Source organism: Bos indicus x Bos taurus, chromosome 3, assembly GCF_003369695.1.
Source record: "Bos indicus x Bos taurus breed Angus x Brahman F1 hybrid chromosome 3, Bos_hybrid_MaternalHap_v2.0, whole genome shotgun sequence".
NCBI classification, from domain to species: Eukaryota; Metazoa; Chordata; class Mammalia; order Artiodactyla; family Bovidae; genus Bos; species Bos indicus x Bos taurus.
In genome coordinates, this window is record NC_040078.1 from 24,183,312 (window position 1) to 24,203,621 (window position 20,310).

At 40.1% G+C, this 20,310-nt stretch overlaps 1 protein-coding gene across 1 annotated transcript in view; it reads left to right on the forward strand.

The window, feature by feature from the left end:
• Positions 1-20,310, forward strand: part of WARS2 (tryptophanyl tRNA synthetase 2, mitochondrial) — a 95,765-nt gene that overhangs the window by 26,317 nt on the left and 49,138 nt on the right. Inside the window, exon 2 of the mRNA XM_027535633.1 lies at positions 17,939-18,196. Coding sequence (XP_027391434.1) covers positions 17,939-18,196 — 258 coding nt within the window. The remainder of the gene's footprint in view (positions 1-17,938; positions 18,197-20,310) is intronic.

The window sequence follows — 20,310 nt, forward strand, 5'->3', positions numbered from 1 at the left end:
TAAGTTGCCAGATTTTTCAGAACTTTTATATAAGAGGCTCAACAATGTGACAAGCAGGAAACTCTGTGGCATGCTGAAAATATGTTGGATTATTTGTTCTTCAACATTATGGGCTATCATTGATAACTTCCTGAGATCTTTCAAATATAAAGAGGGATGGTGAATTAATGATCAGCTGATACTGGTTTCCAAATGTGAATTTTACCCTTTCCCCCCCCAAGTTTATTTCATACAAAGCTTTATAAGAATTCTTTCTAGGAAATTCCCTAGTGGTTCGATGGTTAGGGCTCCACATATTCACTGCTGAAGCCCAGGTTCAATTCCTGGTTGGGGAACTAAGATCCCACAAGCCACATGGCACAGCCAAAAAAAAAAAAATCTTTCTGAAGAGCTTCAAAGAAAGATTATAGATGTGTTTTCTTAGTTTTTAAGAGAAATAGTTCACTGTTTATTATCTAAGAAAACCTGTATCTCAAAATGATTTGGGCTGGGGTCATTATGCCAAAAAATAATCTCTAAGGTTTCAAAGAAAAAAAAAAACCCTTTCAGGGGAGAACAGCAGTGTTTGTTATTGTTGTTCAGTCTGCAAGTCATGTCTGATTCTTTGCAACCCCATAAACTGTAGCACACCAGGCTTCCCTGTCCTTCACTATCTCCCTGAGTTTCCTCAGACTCATGTCCATTGAGTCAGTGATGCCATCTGTCCATCTCATCCTCTTTTTCCTTTCTCCTCTTGCCCTCAATCTTTCCAGCATCAGGGTCTTTTCCAAAGAGTTGGCTGTTTGTATCAGGTGGCCAAAGTATTGGAGCTTCAGCTTTAGCATCAGTCCTTCCAATGAATATTCAGGGTTGATTTCCTTTAGGATTGATTAGTTTGATCTCCTTGTTGTCCAAGGGAGTCTCGAAAGTCTTCTCCAGCACCACAGTTCTAAAGTACCAAATCTTCAGCCCTCAGCCTTCTTTATAGTCCAACTCTCACATCCATACATGACTACTGGGAGAATCATAGCTTTGACTATGTGGACCTTTGTTTGCAACATGACGTCTCTGCTTTTTTTACATGCTGTCTAGGTTTGTCATAGCTTTTCTTCAAATAGTACATATCATACTGCTTCATCAGAAGAGGTGCACAATCAATATTTTTTGGACCAAAGGAAACAGTATTTGCTAAGAGTAAGTTTTCATTTTCTGAGTGATTATAGTGTGAGGAAATTTCAGATCTGCTGTTTAAATGGACAGAATAAATGGAGCAAAGCTAACTATATACAGTAATTTTGTAGAAGCAATGCAAATATGATCCTAGACCTTTGATTTTTCCCAAAACAAAGTAACAGCAACTCATTACATCCCTGTCATTGATTTTAGCTATTTGTTTATTTGATGTAGGCTGGATGGGATCACCAACTCGATGGACATGGGTTTGGGTAGACTGTGGGAGTTGGTGATGGACAGGGAGGCCTGGCGTGCTGTGATTCATGGGATCGCAAAGAGTCGGACACGACTGAGCGACTGAACTGAACTGAACTGAACCTAATAAAAATGCTTCCTGACCTCAGCACCACTACCTGCGTATGTGTGGTTGTGGTCTGGCCAGTCACGATAGCTAATGCAGAATGCTCGTGTTCTAGTCTGCCTGGCCCCATCATGGGCTTGGGCAGCTCTGGAGAAGAAGCTCAGTGTCCTAACAGACTGGCCCTGAAAGACTCATCGTATTAGTTTACCACATTATCCAAGTGTATTATTCTTTAAGGCTGCGTTAACTGTGTCGCAAACCAGATGGCTTAAAACAACAGAAATGTATCGTGTCACATGCCTGGTGGCTCAGAGTCTGAAATCAAGGTGTCAGCAGGGCCATGCTGTTCTGCAGGGGCTTTAGGGAAGAATCCTTCCTGGACTCTTTTCTAGATTCTGGTGACTTGTTGCAAACACGGGCGTTTGACTAGCAGCTACATCACTGCCATCTCTGTCTCCTTTGGTGCATGACCTTTCCCCTCTGTATCTTTATGTGTTGTCTCCTCTCCTTATAAGGACAGTAGTCATTGGATTTAGGTCCCACTCTGATCTGGTATGACCTCGTCTTAGTTAATTACATCTGCAAAGACCCTACTTCCCTGTAAGGTCACATTCTGAAGTTCTAGATAGAATGAATTTGGTGGAGGGGCATACTCAGCAATGGAAAAGCTCTAAATTTAATCTGACCTAGAATAATATCAGCTGGCATATAAATATTTTGTACATTTGGGTTTTAAATTATAGATCCTGAAGATTGCTCTTGTGGTTTTAATTGAATACAATATTGGCTCTGATGCTAAGGATGATAAATGAAAAATAGCATGTTATAAAATATTAACTATAAATCATTAACCTGGAGTTTCTAATGAGACTTCTCAGTTGCTTAATTAGGGTTCATTCAGGGAGCTACTTGCCCCTGCCAGGTCTGTTATCTGTATGTGTGTGAAGTCAGATTATGAAGGATTTTATACACTAACTTGAGGGGTTTGGACTTGACTCTGTAGAAAAGGACAAACCAGTGGAGAGTCACTCTTTTAAAAAGATAGTTCAGATAGTGATATGGTGGATATAGATGCTAGGTAGAAGCCACTGAAACAGCACAGGTGAAGTGATTGGAGATTAGACTGTTGATGGAGAGGGAGTAGTGAAGTTGTGTTGGAAACTGTCCCTGAAGATTTAGCAATTGGTTAGGTAATGTTAATAATAACAGCTGATTTTTTCCAGCTTAAGATATATTTGACATATTGTATGTTTAAGGTGAACAACAAGATGGTTTGTTACCCATATTATTGTGAAGTGGTTACTGCAGTGAAGTTAGTTAACACATCCATCACCTAATGTAATTTTATGTATATAAATGCAGTGAGCACATTTAAGATCAATCATTGCTAATATTTATTGAGTACGTTCTTTGTGCCAGGCACTATTCTAAGCACTTTTTATGTACTAATATATTTAATTCTTATAATAACCCTATGAAGTAGTATTAATACCATTAAAATGTTGGTTCAGAGGAAGAAACTGAGTCACAAATATTGGGTTGGTTGGCCAAAAAAGTTCATTAGGGTTTTTCTATACACTGTTCCAGAAAAACACAAGTGAATTTTTTGGTCAACCCAGTACTTGCCAAAGATCACATATCTAGCGATTGAAGGAGTCAGGATTTTAACCCACAGAATCTGATGAAGGAAACGAAAGAATCTGGTTGGCTGCTACCTTTGGGAGACTGAGTGGATGGTTCTGTCATTAGCCACGATTGAAAATACAGAAGAGCAGGTTTGTGGGCAGTTTACTGGAAGGTTATGAGCCAGTAGATTTAATTTTGGATATCATATTAAGTTTGAAGAGCTGTTGGTGGGAAATCCTAATGAATATACCTTGTAAATAGTTGATACTAAGTACTAGAAATAATATTTGGTATTCAAATTCATCTTTTCTCAAAAAGAGAGTACTGTGTTTTAATACATACATTATGCAGCTGTGGTAAAACACGACAAATTGATGATACCATCTCTCAGCTCTAAAAAACTAAATGAGTGCCTTCATTGGGGCAAAAAGTCTTTGTGGGTATATTCCTATGTCCTCTTTACATGGTTAGGTAAGTAAATATCTTACCCAGACTTTATGACATTTTTCAGCTAAACAGACAGAGGAAAGGAATTCATTCATTATGATTTGTACCCAGTGATCACAAATGAATTTAATTCATTACAAACTCCCCTTATACCCTCACCCTTTGCTCCACACATTCCACCAAATACACCCCTGCCTTGCTGTAACCGCGGGGTATTCCAGTTCAAACCCAGCTGTTTATGGGAACTGCTTTTGTTGAAATCATTAAAGAAAGAAAGGCCTGTGAATTCTCCTTCCGAAGCACCGCCTGTTTTCTGTGTCATTTCAGTCTCATTAATCAGCGTGGCCACAAGGTAGACGTTGCGCTGTGTATTTTACTGTCCCCAGCACAGCAGCTCCTGCATCTCTGCCCCCAGGCTGACGCACTGGGGAGAAAGAGAGAGGGAAACCATCAATCTTGCCAGTTGCACATGTCAGCAGTGATTCCTTCCCCCTTCCTGTTGGCTGTCTCTCTCACCACCTGTGTTTAGAATTAGCACCGAAGCTGCTGCCCAGATGAATAAGAACCACTGTCCCTGTCACCTGCCCTGTACTGGCCACCACTTCTAAAGGAAAACAAAAAGTACACAGGGCAATTATCTTTACTGTGTGCAGTGCAAGAGAGAGAATCACACATCCCCACAGAAGTTCATTATGTGAACATAAAATTACAGCAGATTGGAGGTTGTACAGTCTAGGAGGTAGCATCATTTATTGAAGCAGAGGGATAAAAGCAAATAATTTATTGAGTGCTTTGTTGTATTCTCATACACTCCTTCTGAAGTATCTACAGAGAGTCTAGTCTCACAGGGAGGCTTGCTGGTGGTTCCAGGAGTCCACTCTGTCCTGCAGTGGGTCCCTCCCCTTCATGTGTATGCACCAAGTCTCTGGACTAAGTGAAGCATGTATAGCTGAATTTGATCTGCTTCTGTTCAGGCCCTGACTCCACTATTTATTAGACATTCACTGCTCACTGAACCCCTCTGTGCCTCAGTTTCCTCACCTATAAAACAGAGTTGATAATACTACCTACCTCATAAGGCTTTTTGTAAGGATTAAATGAGATAATGCATTCATAGCTCTTGCTAGAGTATTTGTACATAGTAAGCACTCAACAAATATTAGCCATTATTATTATTAACCTCATTGTTCAGATTATCAAACTGAAGTTCAGAGAGATTAAAGAATTTGTACAGAGTGCTGGGATATGCAGAAGCAATTGAGCCTGCTACAGGACTGTCTGATCCCCCAAATCTGTTTTCTATTACATTATGTTGTTCTGTTCTAGTTCCATCTTACAAATAACCTCATGTGTGAGCTTAATCAATCACTTCACTTTATTCATGTCTTTATTTCCCATTATGTAAAATGAAAATGATAATACCTGACATTCCTGTTGGTATGAGACTCTTGTAATTATATGTAAATTAATCATCATCGGGCCATATGCAGTAAAACCAGGCATTTATTTTTTTTAATTTGGCTACAAAAAATGTTCATGCCCTTAAAAAGAGTTAAATAAATACAAGAGTGTCAAAAAAGTAATCATTGCTTATTCCCACTCTTTGAGATAACCACTGTTAAGTTAAATGTGTATTCACCTTCCTTGTCAAAGGCAATGGCACCCCACTCCAGTACCCTTGCTTGGAAAATCCCATGGACGGAGGAGCCTGTTAGGCTGCAATCCATGGGGTCGCTAAGAGTTGGACATGACTGAGCAACTTAACTTTCACTTTTCACTTTCATGCATTGGAGAAGGAAATGGCAACCCACTCCAGTGTTCTTGCCTGGAGAATCCCAGGGACGGGGGAGCCTGGTGGGCTGCCGTCTATGGGGTCGCACAGAGTCGGACACGACTGAAGTGACTTAGCATAGCATATAGAACTTCTGTGGGCTATGCATTGTTCTCAGGCCTTGAGGAGGGTGCTATTATTACACCCATTTTACAGATGAGAAAGTTCGGTGACTTGCACAAGGAAACACAGCTAGTGTGTACAGAGCTGGTATTGGATTTGGCCCTTTGACTCCAGAGTTGGGCCGACCTCCACTCTGTGCTCTTAGTACTTATGTTCTTCTTATCTGTTGCATGCTACTCCATCATTTAAAAATAAAACTACTGTTTATTTAGTATGTTCCCTAATGGACATTTAGTTGCTTGTAGTCCTTTTGTCATTACTCATATAGGGAATGCCAGGTAGACTTACATTCTAATATGAGTATTTCTGTAGGACACATTTCTGTATGTTGGACGAGTATGTGCATGCTAAATCACTTCAGTCGTGTCCAACTCTTAGTGACCCTATGGACTGAAGCCCGCCAGGCTCCTCTGCCCATGGGATTCTCCAGGCAGGAATACTGGAGTGGGTTGCTGTGCCCTCCTCCAGGGGATCTTCCCGACCCAGGGATAGAACCTGTTGCTCTTGTGTCTCCTGCATTAGCAGATGTGTTCTTTACCACTAGCACCACCTGGGAAGCCCTACTGTTGGATGGTTGGGTGAAAATCTTTAAACACTTAAAAATTTGACCTCCATCAATGATCAGATATTTTCTGGAGAGCTTACTCCATGCCAGGCACTAAGCACTTTACACTAAAAAACTCATCACTAATAAAGTCATCTACCCTGTGAGTCTGGTATATTATTATCCCATTTTGTAGGTGTTTAAGACCATATAAGTCATAGAGCCAGGACTCAGCCCAGGCAGTGTGGTGCTAAAGCCTACTGCTTAACCACGATAAATAACCAGACAAGTTATCACAGTCATCATATTTTACTGCTTGAGTTTGCCATTTTTCTAACTTATTCTAAAGTTAACAGAATGAGCTGACAGAAGGGTCTGAACTGAAACAAATACTATTCAAACAACCCTGGGAATTGTATCAGTCTACAGGTTGGATGGGAGAAGGCAATGGCACCCCGCTCCAGTACTCTTGCCTGGAAAATCCCATGGACGGAGGAGCCTGGTAGGCTGCAGTCCATGGGGTCGCTGAGGGTCGGACACAACTGAGTGACTTCACTTTCATTTTTCACTTTCATGCCTTGGAGAAGGCAATGGCAACCCACTCCAGTGTTCTTTCCTGGAGAATCCCAGGGACGGGGGAGCCTGGTGGGCTGCCGTCTATGGGGTCGCACAGAGTCAGACACGACTGAAGTGACTTAGCAGCAGTAGCACAGGTTGGATGATGAGAAAGGGGGCCATGGGTCCTGCAAAATAACTTTTTTCACCCAGTAGTATTTAGGATAGTCGAAGAGTTTTTTTGGTGAAATATTTTTATACCGAGAAAATAACTTTAGAATTTTTTTTTTCTCTGTTTGTAGTATTGTGTGTATGTGTGTGCTCAGCTGCTCAGTCGTGTCCGCCTCTTTGCGATCCCATGGACTGAAGTCTGCCAGGCTCCTCTGTCCATGGAATTCTCCAGGCAAAAATACTGGAGTGGGCAGCCATTTCCTTCTCCAGGGGATCTTCCTGACCCTGGGATCAAACTTGGGTCTCCTGCATTGCAGACAGATTTTTTACTGTTTGAATCACTAGGGAACCCTGCAAGATATTCATGCTGTCTCTCAAAGTTTCAGAACACCGAGGTCATGGAGTTCCTTCATTTGTTGGATATAAGAATTTCTGGCATCTTGGTTTCACTTATCCAAGGCCACCAGTGGTTAGTTCAGGTTTTCCTCAACTGACTGAGCTGACCATGAAACCCAGCTACAACTGCCTGAGTTTTGAATTCAGACTCTGTAGGGGTTAGAGGAAGTTAGAGAATTTTTCACACAGGGAAATAGGTAGAAAAAAGCATTCTATACAGTGATAATTTTGTATTCTATCCATTACAATTCTGATATCAAAATCTTAGTGGGATTATTTTCTTGTCAATGTCTGGGCTCTACGTGCTTCTTGAATCCCTGCTTGCTAAGTCACTTGAGTCGTGTCTGACTCTTTATGACCCTATGGACTGTAGCCCGCCAGGCTCCTCTGTCCATGGGATGCTCCAGACAAGAATACTGGAGTGGGTTGTCGTGCCCTCCTCCAGGGGATCCGACCCAGGGATTGAACCCGCATCTCATGTCTCCTGCATTGGCAGGTGGGTTCTTTACCACAAGTGCCAGCTGGGAAGCTTCTTGAATCCCTGAGCCATAAGGATTTATGAGACTGGGCATTATCAAGTAAGTTTACCTAATGGTGGAAGGTAGTGTGCTTACTTGATCTTTTCTCACCAATGTAGGGACTCTAGCCACACCTTCATAATCTGTTGACCATAATTTGCTGAACTTCTGCCTGAAGCCAAAGGGATCCTTGACTGTGGATTAATGCATAAATGCTCAGGGATTTTATTACCTTGAAATGTAAATTATAAGCAAGTGAACTTTTCGCATTTTTGTAGTCCATTTGTATGCTCATGTGTGTGTATGTGTTTGTGTGCGTGTATTTCTATGTTTCCAATCAGGTCGGCAGTTTTAGAGAGTAATTATGTAGTAGTTGGTAGGAATAGTGGTTTTTCAATCTTGGACACACATTAGAATCACACAGGGAACTTTTAAAAATTCCCTATGCTCATGCCAAATCTCAAACTGATTAAATCAAAATCTCTGAGGATGGGACCCAGGCACTGGTATTTTTCAAAGCTCCCAGGTGATCACTGTGTAGACAAGATTGAGAACTGGTAGCTTAAAAATGTATCTTCTGTCTTTTATTCAAATGTTTTCATTTGTACCTCATTTTATGTAGTTGAAGTGAATTTTAAGACTACATATGAGTGCCCCCAAAGCCCCTCTCAAATGAGGGCATCAGAGTCACCTGGAAGGCTTGTCAAGGCACAGCTTGCATAACTCTTTAAGTTTTCTTCTGGAATAAGCCCAGGTATCTGGGCTTATTGGTAGGTCTGGATTGGAGCCCAGGTATCTGCATTCCTAAAAGGTCCCTATTCAGGTGATATTGCAGGTACAGAGACATAGGGTGGGAACCTCTGCTCCAGCACCTGCCTTCCACCTTCTGAACTTTCTTCTCAGCAGTGGCAGCCAGGGCAGCCACCTCCAGGACAGACCATATAGGCACAATATCAGTGTTAGGTAAGCTGATAATGCTGAAGGAAGCTCCCACATGTTGCTCCACCTCCAGTTCGGTTCAGTTCAGTCGCTCAGTTGTGTCCGACTCTTTGTCACCCCATGGGCTGCAGCATGCCAGGCCTCCCTGTCCATTGCCAACTCCCGGAGTTTACTCAAACTTATGTCCATTGAGTCAGTGATGCCATCCAACCATTTCATCCTCTGTCGTCCCCTTCTCCTCCAAATAATCGTAAATCTAATCTCAAAAGTCCGTATGCAAATACAGCCTGCTCTTCCTACCAGATTGTTCCTCTTAAGTGCTTTCTGCTCTGAAGTCAGAGCCACCACTGGGTAGGTAGTTCTCATGTGTCCCAAAATAGAACTTGGATTTCACTTTCCCACAGAAACAATTTTATGAATGGTGTTTAGGTGCAGCTGAAATACTGTTGTTAAAACCATCCTTCAGGAGTACTGTGGGTTCAATGAGGCTTCCATGGGCTGCCTTCCAGGAGTTTAACTGCCTTTTAAAGAATTGAGTTTCTGAGTTTCAGAAAACCAGTTTTCAAACATGAACGTAATTTGTTTAGGAACTACCTATAACTGGAACATTCGGTTCATTCTGTGTGTAGTTATTTTGCCCTTTACATGGAGCCAGAGTCAGGGGTAGGAGTGGGAGATTTGTCATTTATTCCACTAACACTTAGTAGATGCTCACAATGTGCCTGGCACTGCTATGTACTAGGGATATAAGATGAAAAAGACAGCCCCAGCCCTGGAGAGCTCATATTCTAGGTGGGAAAATATTTACTAAGCAAATAAGAAAATATTTACCAAGTTACCAGGCTGATATGTGCAATAATGAAGAGCTGATGAAAGAAGGATCTGTTCTTCTTGGAGAGAGTGACTGCGTGTGTGTGTGTTTGGTAGGGAGAAGGTATATTTAGCAAGTTTAAAATCAGGGAAAGATTGTTTGGCCTTGAAGACTATGGAGGGGTTCTCCAGGCAGAGACGAGGACGAAGGATATCCAGGCTGAGGGAAGAGTCTAAGGGCAGAGGGGAACGAGCAATACAAGAGTGGCAAGTAACTAGGTCAGCTGCTCATGGAAGATAATGGAGGACGACTGGGAAAGGAATTAGTGGTCACATAATGTCCGAGCCTTATCCCAGAGGAAGAAAGGAAAAGATGTATACATACAGCTAAGTCTGTGTATGTGGTATTTACATTTTTGTCCCAGCCTTTTTTGTGTGAAAACTCTCTTTTCTGTATATTTCCTGTTACCCTAAGGAGGAATATTTTTTCCAACAACATATTAATATTTCGAAAATATACTGAATCAAGTTGTTTGCAAACCTGTGCTCTAGGAAGCTCCTCATGAGGCTGGCTGGAGTGAAGGCAGAAGAGCCCACCGGGGCTCCTTCACTGACTCTACTGTTGTCTATACACCAAGCTTTTCTTTGGACTTTTCTACATGTTGGGCATATCTAGTAAGAATATTACATTTGAAAATGAGACTCGGGTTCTATCCCTGGGTCAGGAAGATCCCCTTAAGGAGGAAATGGCAACCCACTTCAGTATTCTTGCCTGGAAAATCCCATGGATGGAAGAGCCTGGTGGGCTACAGTCCATAGGGTCACAAAGAATTGAACATGGCCAAGCATACACGCATAAGCCTGTATTTTACCAAAAAAGGCAATGATAAAAAAAAAAAAACTCTTGTATCTTTCCAGGCAATGATTTCTCTAACACTTTGAGATCAATGTTCAAATTTTCTTATGGGGAAAAACTAATATTTTCTTAAGCATTTCAGATCATTCTTTATACTTAAAAATTTTTAGTATTCTTGATCTCTTGCCTGTATTTACTGTTCCATTCAATGTAAAAATAAATTATGTAGTGGTGGTTAAGATGTTTATGTCAAGAATTTGACCCTGGCTCATTTGGTTTAGGAAGCAGTATTATTGTTAGAAATTAAAAGTGTTTCTCACTACATATCATGTTATAATTATTTATGTTGTGTTTAGATAATATATTTGAGTCACTCTTCCAATAAAAACTAAAAGGACTTGCCAGATTATTCCATACCTACATATAAGCTTTGCATTTCAACATAGCTTAGCTTCCCTTGGGTGACAGTGCATTCTCTCCTAGGAGCCAGAGTCCCTAGATTTTATATTTCATCATCTGATGGGGAGACATTGACTGAGGTACTATTCACTGATGTGTAAGAAAGAAAACAGAAAAGAAAGGCGTGAGGAAAATAAGCCCAAAGATATGCTGAGCTACAAAAGAAATAGCTGCAGGAGAAAAGAATGTGATAAATATGAATACAAAAGCATCAGGTGGTCTGGTGAGCCTAGCTCCGGAGGTCTGGGTTCTGGGCCCAGCTGTGCCACCAGCTGTTACCTGGGCCTCTCAGGAAACATCTCCTTCCCTTTCTGAGAAGCACACCTTCCCTTTTGGAGAAGCATGTGTGTGGAGAGGGGAGTTGTGGGTGGGAGTGAAGGTAGTTAAAGTTCAGGCCAACCTTGAAGTCAAGAAATTCTAACCTGACGCAGACCAGTGAGAAGGTGGGCGAGTCCAGTTCTGAGAGCTGCGATTCAGATCTGACCACCTGCCTGTGATCTTGTGCAGGTTACTTAGCCTTCCAGTGTCCTTCCTGGAAAGTAAGGCCAGTAATTCCTGCCTCTGTCACATGCAGTGAAGCCCATGCAAGTGCCAGGGAATCTTTCTGATTGCTTGAGTCCAGCACAAGAATGAAAAATACATCTGTGAAAGCATTCTGCTGTGTGATGGAAGGACAGCACAGTGCGTGGGGTGGGAGACAAATGCACAGCTCTTAAAATTTGGAGGTGGCTTAAAAAAGTTTATAGAAAACTGTTTTAAAAACTCAAGTTTATTCCTTTCAAACTGCTTCCCTGGCCTAACAATATGTGGTCAGTGCGTCTCGTCTGTGCCCTTATGGAACTCGCAGTCTAATGGATTAGTCACTCCTCTTTTTATCTTTTTGATAATGATTTTTTCCTACAGGTTTAATTGCTGGCCTACATATTCCTTCTGGTTTGAGGGTGACATAAGACCTGCTTTCTCTTATATTGAATTAATATTTACTATATTGATTCCCAGGTCTGAGCATCTGGTTTCATTTCTAAGCAGAAACGAACCCTTTCTTTTTTTTTTTTCCTTTTTTTTTTTTTTTTTTTTTCCCGCTTGGTGCTGAGTCAGCATTTTCTCACCAGACTCCTGGCTCTCTGTGCTTCTGAAAGAAAGCGCTGACTGTGGCAGAACAATGCTGAGCCGTGGCCAAAGAAAGCTTCAGAGAAGCACCTGGATCCTCCCAGCCAGGATGGAAGTGCTATTTTTCTATGCTGGGTCTCCTATGTTTCAGCTCTTAAATCACTAGTTGATGGTAGAGACATTTTCAAGGAAGTGTTGAAAATTATATGCAAGGGGCCTAGATATATGTGATAGGGTGATATACATGATAGAATTGAGAATCCCTAACAGAGAGCTGCTTAAGCTGTATTTTTTATTTAGCAAAATAAAGACTTACAAAAAGAGATTTGAAACCTAATTAGTTGATAATGCTGATTCCTTTCTAATCACAGTCTGTGATAACATGCTTTTCATGGAACCAGGTAGACACGATGGTTGTTCCGCCAAGTTTTTGGCCTACCATCGACTATAGTTAAAACAGGTATGATGCATACACAATCGATGCCCCAGCTGGACACAAGCAGGAGTTTGTAATAAGAATCTTGAAATCTTTAGTTGAAGTCTTTGGTTGCCACCTCCATACCAAAGTTGAAAGTGTTTCTAAGCTTGTAGGCAGGCTTTTTTGGATGTATATTATGCACTTGGGAATAAAATCAGAAGCTCTCTTTAGTTGATTAGAAAAATTATCTTTTGCTATAATTAGCAGCTTGGGATTTTTCAACTGCTTTTGGATGCAATCACTGAAGTTATGATAATTACGAATTTGGAATGTGCTCAGTCCCTTATAACAGGAATGATTTGAGCTATGTCTGTCAGATTGATAAATTTGTTCTCCCTCTGATTCAAATTCAAACTCCCATCCTCTCTTCTGGAATATATCAAATCTCAGCGTTGAAGCTACCCATTGGTGATACTAATTCTGTTACAAAATGAGCCAAGGCCTGCATTGACTGGAAGTGGCCTTTATTAAAGAAATACATCTGAAATAAAAATGAAGACCTATTTTGTAAAACGGACCTTCTTTTTAGTCTCTGTGCACAGCAAAGGGATCGAAGGTTGATGCTCCAGCCTGCCTGAGGAGTAAATGCCTGTGGGCTGGTCTTGAAGCTGTTTTCTTTGTGGTTTGCCTCCCATCCACTGGGAAGCCCATGCTCCTTTCATTTTCATTCTTTTCCAGCTCTCCTGCTTTTGAACACAGAACCCCCATCCTCCCACCACCCAAACGCCACATTCCAGCCCCATGATTTCATGGTACCAGGCGTATCTCCCCTGCCATGCCGTCAGGCTGCCTGCTGACTCTTGCAGGGGGAACAGAAGGGAACATAAACTCACCACCGAAGAGCAAGACACTCTCTGTATATTTTTAAGGCCAGGAATCCAGTTCTCATTTAGAGCCTGTATTTTCTTAATAGCTCCTTGAAAATTGAACAAACCATTTCTTGTTGCTCTTACTTCTTGATAACATCATTCCCTCTGCCTGGATGTATAGAAGCACAGAAACTAGAGAATGAAAAAGATGTATTAGATCATGTCTAGTTCATTCCCACTGGTCACAATTCTTTTTTTCCCACAGTCTGTCCTCTAGTGCTTTTCTCTTCTAGTTTTCTCAAGAATTAGTGTCTCCATTTGTCCTGCGGGATAATTCCTGAACATGGAGGAATTTGTATGGAAATATTCTTTTTTTTTCCCCCAGCTTGATAGTCCTGGTCCTTACAATCTTTTACATGACCATAAACAGTCCCCTTTCATCCTAGTTCAAGCGTTTCTGGATGGTATTTTTTTTTTCCTTTCCATTTATTAAGTTCAGAGCTTGTTTTTCTGCTTTGCTTTGTCTCTTCATCAATCAGTCCCTAAAGCCCATTAATCATTTTTAACCTCACTGAAAGCTCCTTTACTTATTCCCATATCAGGAACCCAGGGCTTACTATGGTCTAAGGTACTAGAGAAAGCCTCACTGATAGGTACTTATTCTATGCTAACTCTCTCTCTCCCTTTCTTTTCTTTCTCCCCTTCTTCCTCTCCAGCCCCCACCTCTGTCCCTCAGCCTCAGTTCTCATCTACCAACTATTTTTAAAATAATATCTCTAAATTATGATTTCAGGAGTTAGTCATTGAGGGCGTTGTGTATGTGTGTGTGTGTGTGTACATGTGTATGATTCTAAGTGCAAATCATATTTGTTCTCGGTTACTTAAAAGGTATTTTTCATATTCTCAGAGCCACAAATCTTTTAGGTCTCCTGAGTGCTTGGATCAAGCACAATTCTGGATCATGGAACTATGATGTAACATTCTATTTTATAGCTGTCATCTGAAGAATAAAGAGGAAAATAAGCAGATATGGGGAAAATAGACTGTATTTGTAGGATTTTAAATTTTAGGGAATAGGAAAAGGCAAAATTTAAGTAGTCTTAGCACTCACATATCTGAAGTAGATTAGCTCTTAGGAGCTAATATTATATATAAAGTCTGTGGTAAATGTTACATTCTTTTTTAAAAAATTTCAGCTTTGTTGATATATATCAACAAATAAATTGTAAGATACTTAAAGTGCACATATACCTTGGTAATCTGATATATATTGTGCACAGATCCCCCTTTCTGGCTTTGTGATAATCTGGAGGAGTGGGATGGGGTGGGAGATGGGAAGGAGGCTCATGAGGGAGGGGACATACGTATAGCCATGGCTGATCCATGTTGATATATGGCAGAAACAAACACAATATTATAATTATTCTTCAAGTAAAAGTAAATAAATTAAGGAAAAAAAGATCCCCCATCAAGCTCATTATTACCACAACCAACACCTTACATATTTGTGTGTGTGAGAGGGAGAACATTTAAGTTCTACTCGGTTAGAAAATTTCAATTATACAACACAGTGTTATCAACTATAGTCATCATGTTCTGCATTAATTCTCTTTTGCTGTATGGTTTTCAAGATTGGAGGACCCAGTATTATAAAGATGTTGGTTCTCCCCAAAGCAATCTATGGACTCAATGTAATCCTAATCAAAAATCCCAACAGGTTTTTTTTCTCTTGGAACTTGACAAGATGATTCTAAAATGCATTGAGAAAAAATAAATAAATAAAATGCATTGAGAAGTGTAAAAGACCAAGGGTGAGTTAGGTACTATTGAAGAATAAGGCAGAAAGCCTTGCTCCACCAGGTCCCAAGACTTATTAAAAAGACAACTGTAATACTGGTGCAGAAATAGACAAAAGGACCAGTGAACCAATGAGACAGAATAGAAAGACCAGATACAGACTCAGACATATAGAGATATTTGATTTATGCTGAAGTGGAATTCTACAGCAGTGGGAAAGACAATCTTTGCAATAAATGGTGCTAGAACAATTAGGTATCCACATAGGGAAAAATTAAAAGGAGAGAAAATAAAGCAGATGCTTGCCTCACACCATATGTAGAAATCTCCAAATTGATACAGGCTTAAATGTGAAAGATAAAACCTTAAAGCATGCACATACATATATGTTTTATATATGTATACACATATCTTCATAAACTTGGAATTTTGGAAGATTTGTTCTATGACATAAAAATCTGTAATCAAGATTACATATTTGGTAAAATTAGGACCATCTCTTTATCAAAAGATAACAAAAAAGCAAATAGCCACACAAGGAGAGAATATATTGGCCACACATGTAACTAACAAAATAGTAGGATCCAGAATATACAAAAAGTCCTAAATCAATAAAAACATTTTCCAACTTCAGAAAAATAGGCAAAATAACCTGAATAGGCTCTCCACAGGGGAGAGCAATATGGGTATTAAAATAGCAATAACCATAAGAGTTCTCAGCTTCTCTAATAAATAATCAAAGAAATGCAATTAAACTGTAATGAGATTCTACCTTATATCACCAGTTAGCTAAAATTAAAACTACTGGCAAAGTGTTGGTGAGGATGTGGACCAACAGAAATTGGTGGTAGAAGCTGCATACTTAGGAACAGTTCAGCACACTGTAGTACAATTGAAAATACATATGCATACCTTGAAGAACTGACTCACTAGAAAAGACCCTTGCTGCTGGGAAAGATTGAAGGCGGGAGGAGAAGGGGACGATAGAGCATGAGATGGTTGGATGGCATCACTGACTTGATGGACATGAGTTTGAATAAGCTCCAGGAGTTGGTGATGGACAGGGAAGCCTGGCGTGCTGCAGTCCATGGGGTTGCAAAAAGAGTCCAACACAGCTGAGCGACTGAACTGAACTGAATGCATACCTTGAATTGAAGTGAAGTGAAAGTCGCTCAGTCGTGTCTGACTCTTTGCGACCCCGTGGACTATACAGTCCATGGAATTCTCCAGGCCAGGATACTGGAGTTGGGTAGCCTTTCCCTTCTCCAGGGGATCTTCCCAATCCAGGGATCGAACCCAGGTCTCCTGCACTGCAGACAGATTCTTTACTGGCTGAGCCATATGACCCAGCAATTCACCTCCTAACTATGTACACTAGAGAAACTTGTACACAGGTAAACATAAGAATATTCTTTTTCACCCATAACTTTTTTTTTTTGGCGACAGAGAAGCTGCAAAATAATACAATGAATGTAAAAAGTTTGAATACTTGGTGGCTAAGCAAAACATGATAGCCAGTGGAAGGAGCATCCATGAGCTCTGAAGTCAGTGATACTTGGCTTGAAATTGCAGTCTCATGTATGAGTTGTGTGACCATGGTCAATATCTTAATATCTCTGAACCTCAGTTTTCTCGTCTGCAAATTGGAGGTAATCATATGCCTACCATATTGTGTATTATAAGGGATAAATGCATTAATACATATAAAGCATTGAGCATAAATATCAGCAACATAGTAGTTGTCCAGTAAATTGCGGCTATTATTAGTAATATTTTTACTATTGTTAAAAATGATAAGGATGCATTTTATTTTTTCAAAGCCTTTTAGTTATAGCACATTTATTGATATACATTCATTTTTGGTTTTTCACTATACAATGCAAAATGATTAAAAGGAAACATGACATTTTTTCACTCTGTATTAGGGACAGAAAATATATTTTGAAAAAAATTTGCAGGGAAATTCCCTGGCAGTCCAGTGGTTAGGATTCCATGCTTCCACCACAGGAGGCACAGGTTCAATCCCTGGTTGGGGAACTAAGATCCCACAAGCCACATGGTATGGCAAAAAATTTTTTTTTGCATTCAAAATCTTTCAAATACAGAGGCACATTTTTTCCCCACTTCCTTTTATGACTTCAATAACAGCAAATTAGGTCAGTAGGAAAGCATGTCAAAAATGATTTTATAATTTAAAAATTATGCAAAATTAAAAACTTCTTTTGAAGAAATAAAAAAAAACAAGTATGATTTTATCAAAAGTCAAAGGCAACTAAAACGTGAAAATGTTAAATAACTTTATCAAGAAGTAATATCAGAAATGAAGTATAGGTTTCCTAAATTTTAACCCATGATTCTGCACATTGAATTATATCAGCAATTATTTTTAAAGAAAACTGAATTAAGTAGTAGTAACCTTTAGCCCTAATGCTGTGGCCTTCATTGCCTTACCTGCACAATGAGTGAATCATGTCATGACAAACCCTTGGAGCCCCTTTAACCTGCAGTGAAATTTCACTTCTATGTCTGAAGTCTTTGTAATGACCACCAGAACCACAGTCATCTTTTGCTCTTGGGCATTCCTGCCTGTACCCCACTATTTATCTTTCCAAATGGGTTATGACTGTGTTGTCATGTTGTATTGTTCCTTTTATTTCCATAAGCGTATCTTCTATCTCCAGTTAGATTGGAGATGCAGACCTTTCCTTACATGTCTTTGCATTTGTAAGGTTTTGGGTGCAAAAAGAAAAAAATATATATTATCATCTTCTGTCCCCTAATAGCACCTAACATAGCGTTTGCACCAAGTAGGAACAAAATAAATGCATAAGGATGATGAGTGTCAGATTTCATTAAAAAAGAAAAATAGGAGTAGCCATCATAGCTGTGGTACCATGGGCATCAGATTCATGGATTCTGCTTCAAAAACAATTTTGTTTGTTCTCCTTTGTTCCAGAAAGATGCCGTGAAGCGAATATTCTCGGGCATTCAGCCTACAGGAATCCCCCACCTCGGCAACTATCTGGGAGCCATTGAGAGCTGGGTGAGGTTACAGGACGGGCATGACTCCGTGCTGTACAGTATTGTTGACCTGCATTCCATCACTGTCCCCCAGGACCCAACCATCCTCCGGCAGAGCATCTTGGACATGACTGCTGCTCTTCTTGCTTGTGGCATCAACCCAGAGAAGAGCATCCTTTTCCAGCAATCTCAGGTCAGCTTCTCAGATTAGAACTGAGAAAACATTTATTTTCAGATTATTTGAGGAAAAAATTCAGTGGTTTATATAGCTCCTGTTTGTGATTTTTTTTTGACCTTTCAAAGGTGACTTCATCAAATGTAACTGTCTCATTTTCATTTTTCCCTGTATTCATATCATTGAGTATTATTATAATGCAATAATATTTTTAGCTATTTCCTGAACTGTACTTGGTAAGTTTATAATGCTTCATATACCAAAAAATTTTATCCTATTATTACTTCTAACTCAAGAATTGTTTTTCTATATTGGGTTGCATTCAAACTGATGAATTCATGCTGTTGACTAGTTTCCTGGTGATGAGGGATAGAATTTAGCAACTGATGGTTTTACGTAACTCCAATGTTGCTTTGCTGGGTATTGCATTTGGAAGGTCTGTTGGATAATTCCTATTGTTCATTCTTTGTATAATAACTTTTGAGAAGATTTGAAAGAGCTAGCTAGGAAATTGGAAGACGATGTCCAGTGTATTGAGTCCAAGCCAAGAAAGGCCTCAGAACAAAGCCAGAATATTTGACTCATATCTTTACTATGGATGAGTCAGTTTGCTCTTGGACAGGCAGATAACCTGGCCTAGAGACAGAGCACTTAAGAGACTCCCTAGCAAAGAAGATGAGAGTTTTATCTGAATCATGCTTTACATTACATGTTGTCTTTAACCTGATGACGAGCCCCAGACAAGGAATAGTATGTTATACATGTTTTGGCAAAATTTAACATGTATGCAAGTGTGGTACGTGTCATACATGTGTACACCTCCTTTCTTGATCATAAACTTCTGACACTCATTATTTTTATGCATACTTAATCACCCACAGAACTTAATGTAATGATTCACACACAGTAACCATTTAAAAATATGTAATGAATGAGAAGACTATCTTCAAAAAAATAAATGCAGTTATCAACTTAAACTTGTTGCCAGCTTAGAGATAATCTGAAAGAATAATAGAATCTAATCATTAACATGACTTTTAAAGGCAGTTTACCTCAATTTCCTTTTTCACTAGGGAAAGTCAGGAAGGCTTTCTTTACATATGACTTTACAGATTGAATCTTGGACAGATATAATTGTTATCAAGAACTTGCTTATGTTGAACAAACATCTGCCTTCCTGTAATTTTCAGCCACTCATTTAACTTCTCTCTGAAAATACGTAATAAATAAACTCTGTCTTCCACATGACTGCTATTCCAATACTTGGAGGTATTGCTTGTGCATCATCCTTACCCTCCAGGTCCTTGTTCCATAGGACTTAGCTTCTTCATACTAGCTGTCCTTAGATGTCTCACCCTCCTGGTTGTCCTACTTCAGAAGCATTCCTACCTTTTCTCTGAAAAGATGGTGCCTCTCATATTTCATGAAACAATGTCTATCCAAACTCTTCACACCCTCTCTCACGTTAAAATAATCAGATCAGATCAGATCAGTTGCTCAGTTGTGTCCGACTTTTTGCTACCCCATGAATCGCAGCACACCAGGCCTCGCTGTCCCTCACCAACTCCCGGAGTTCACTCAGACTCACGTCCATCGAGTCGGTGATGCCATCCAGCCATCTCATCCTCTGTCGTCCCCTTCTCCTCCTGCCCCCAATCCCTCCCAGCATCAGAGTCTTTTCCAATGAGTCAACTCTTTGCATGAGGTGGCCAAAGTACTGGAGTTTCAGCTTTAGCATCATTCCTTCCAAAGAACACCCAGGGCTGATCTCCTTCAGAATGGACTGGTAGGATGTCCTTGCAGTCCAAGGGACTCGCAAGAGTCTTCTCCAACACCACAGTTCAAAAACATCAATTCTTCGGCACTCAGCCTCCTTCACAGTCCAACTCTCACATCCATACATGACCACTGGAAAAACCATAGCCTTGACTAGATGGACCTTTGTTGGCAAAGTAATGTCTCTGCTTTTGAATATGCTATCTAGGTCGGTTATAACTTTCCTTCCAAGGAGTAAGCATCTTTTAATTTCATGGCTGAAATCACCATCTGCAGTGATTTTGGAGCCCCAGAAAATAATGTCTGACACTGTTTCCACTGTTTCCCTATCTATTTGTCATGAAGTGATGGGACCA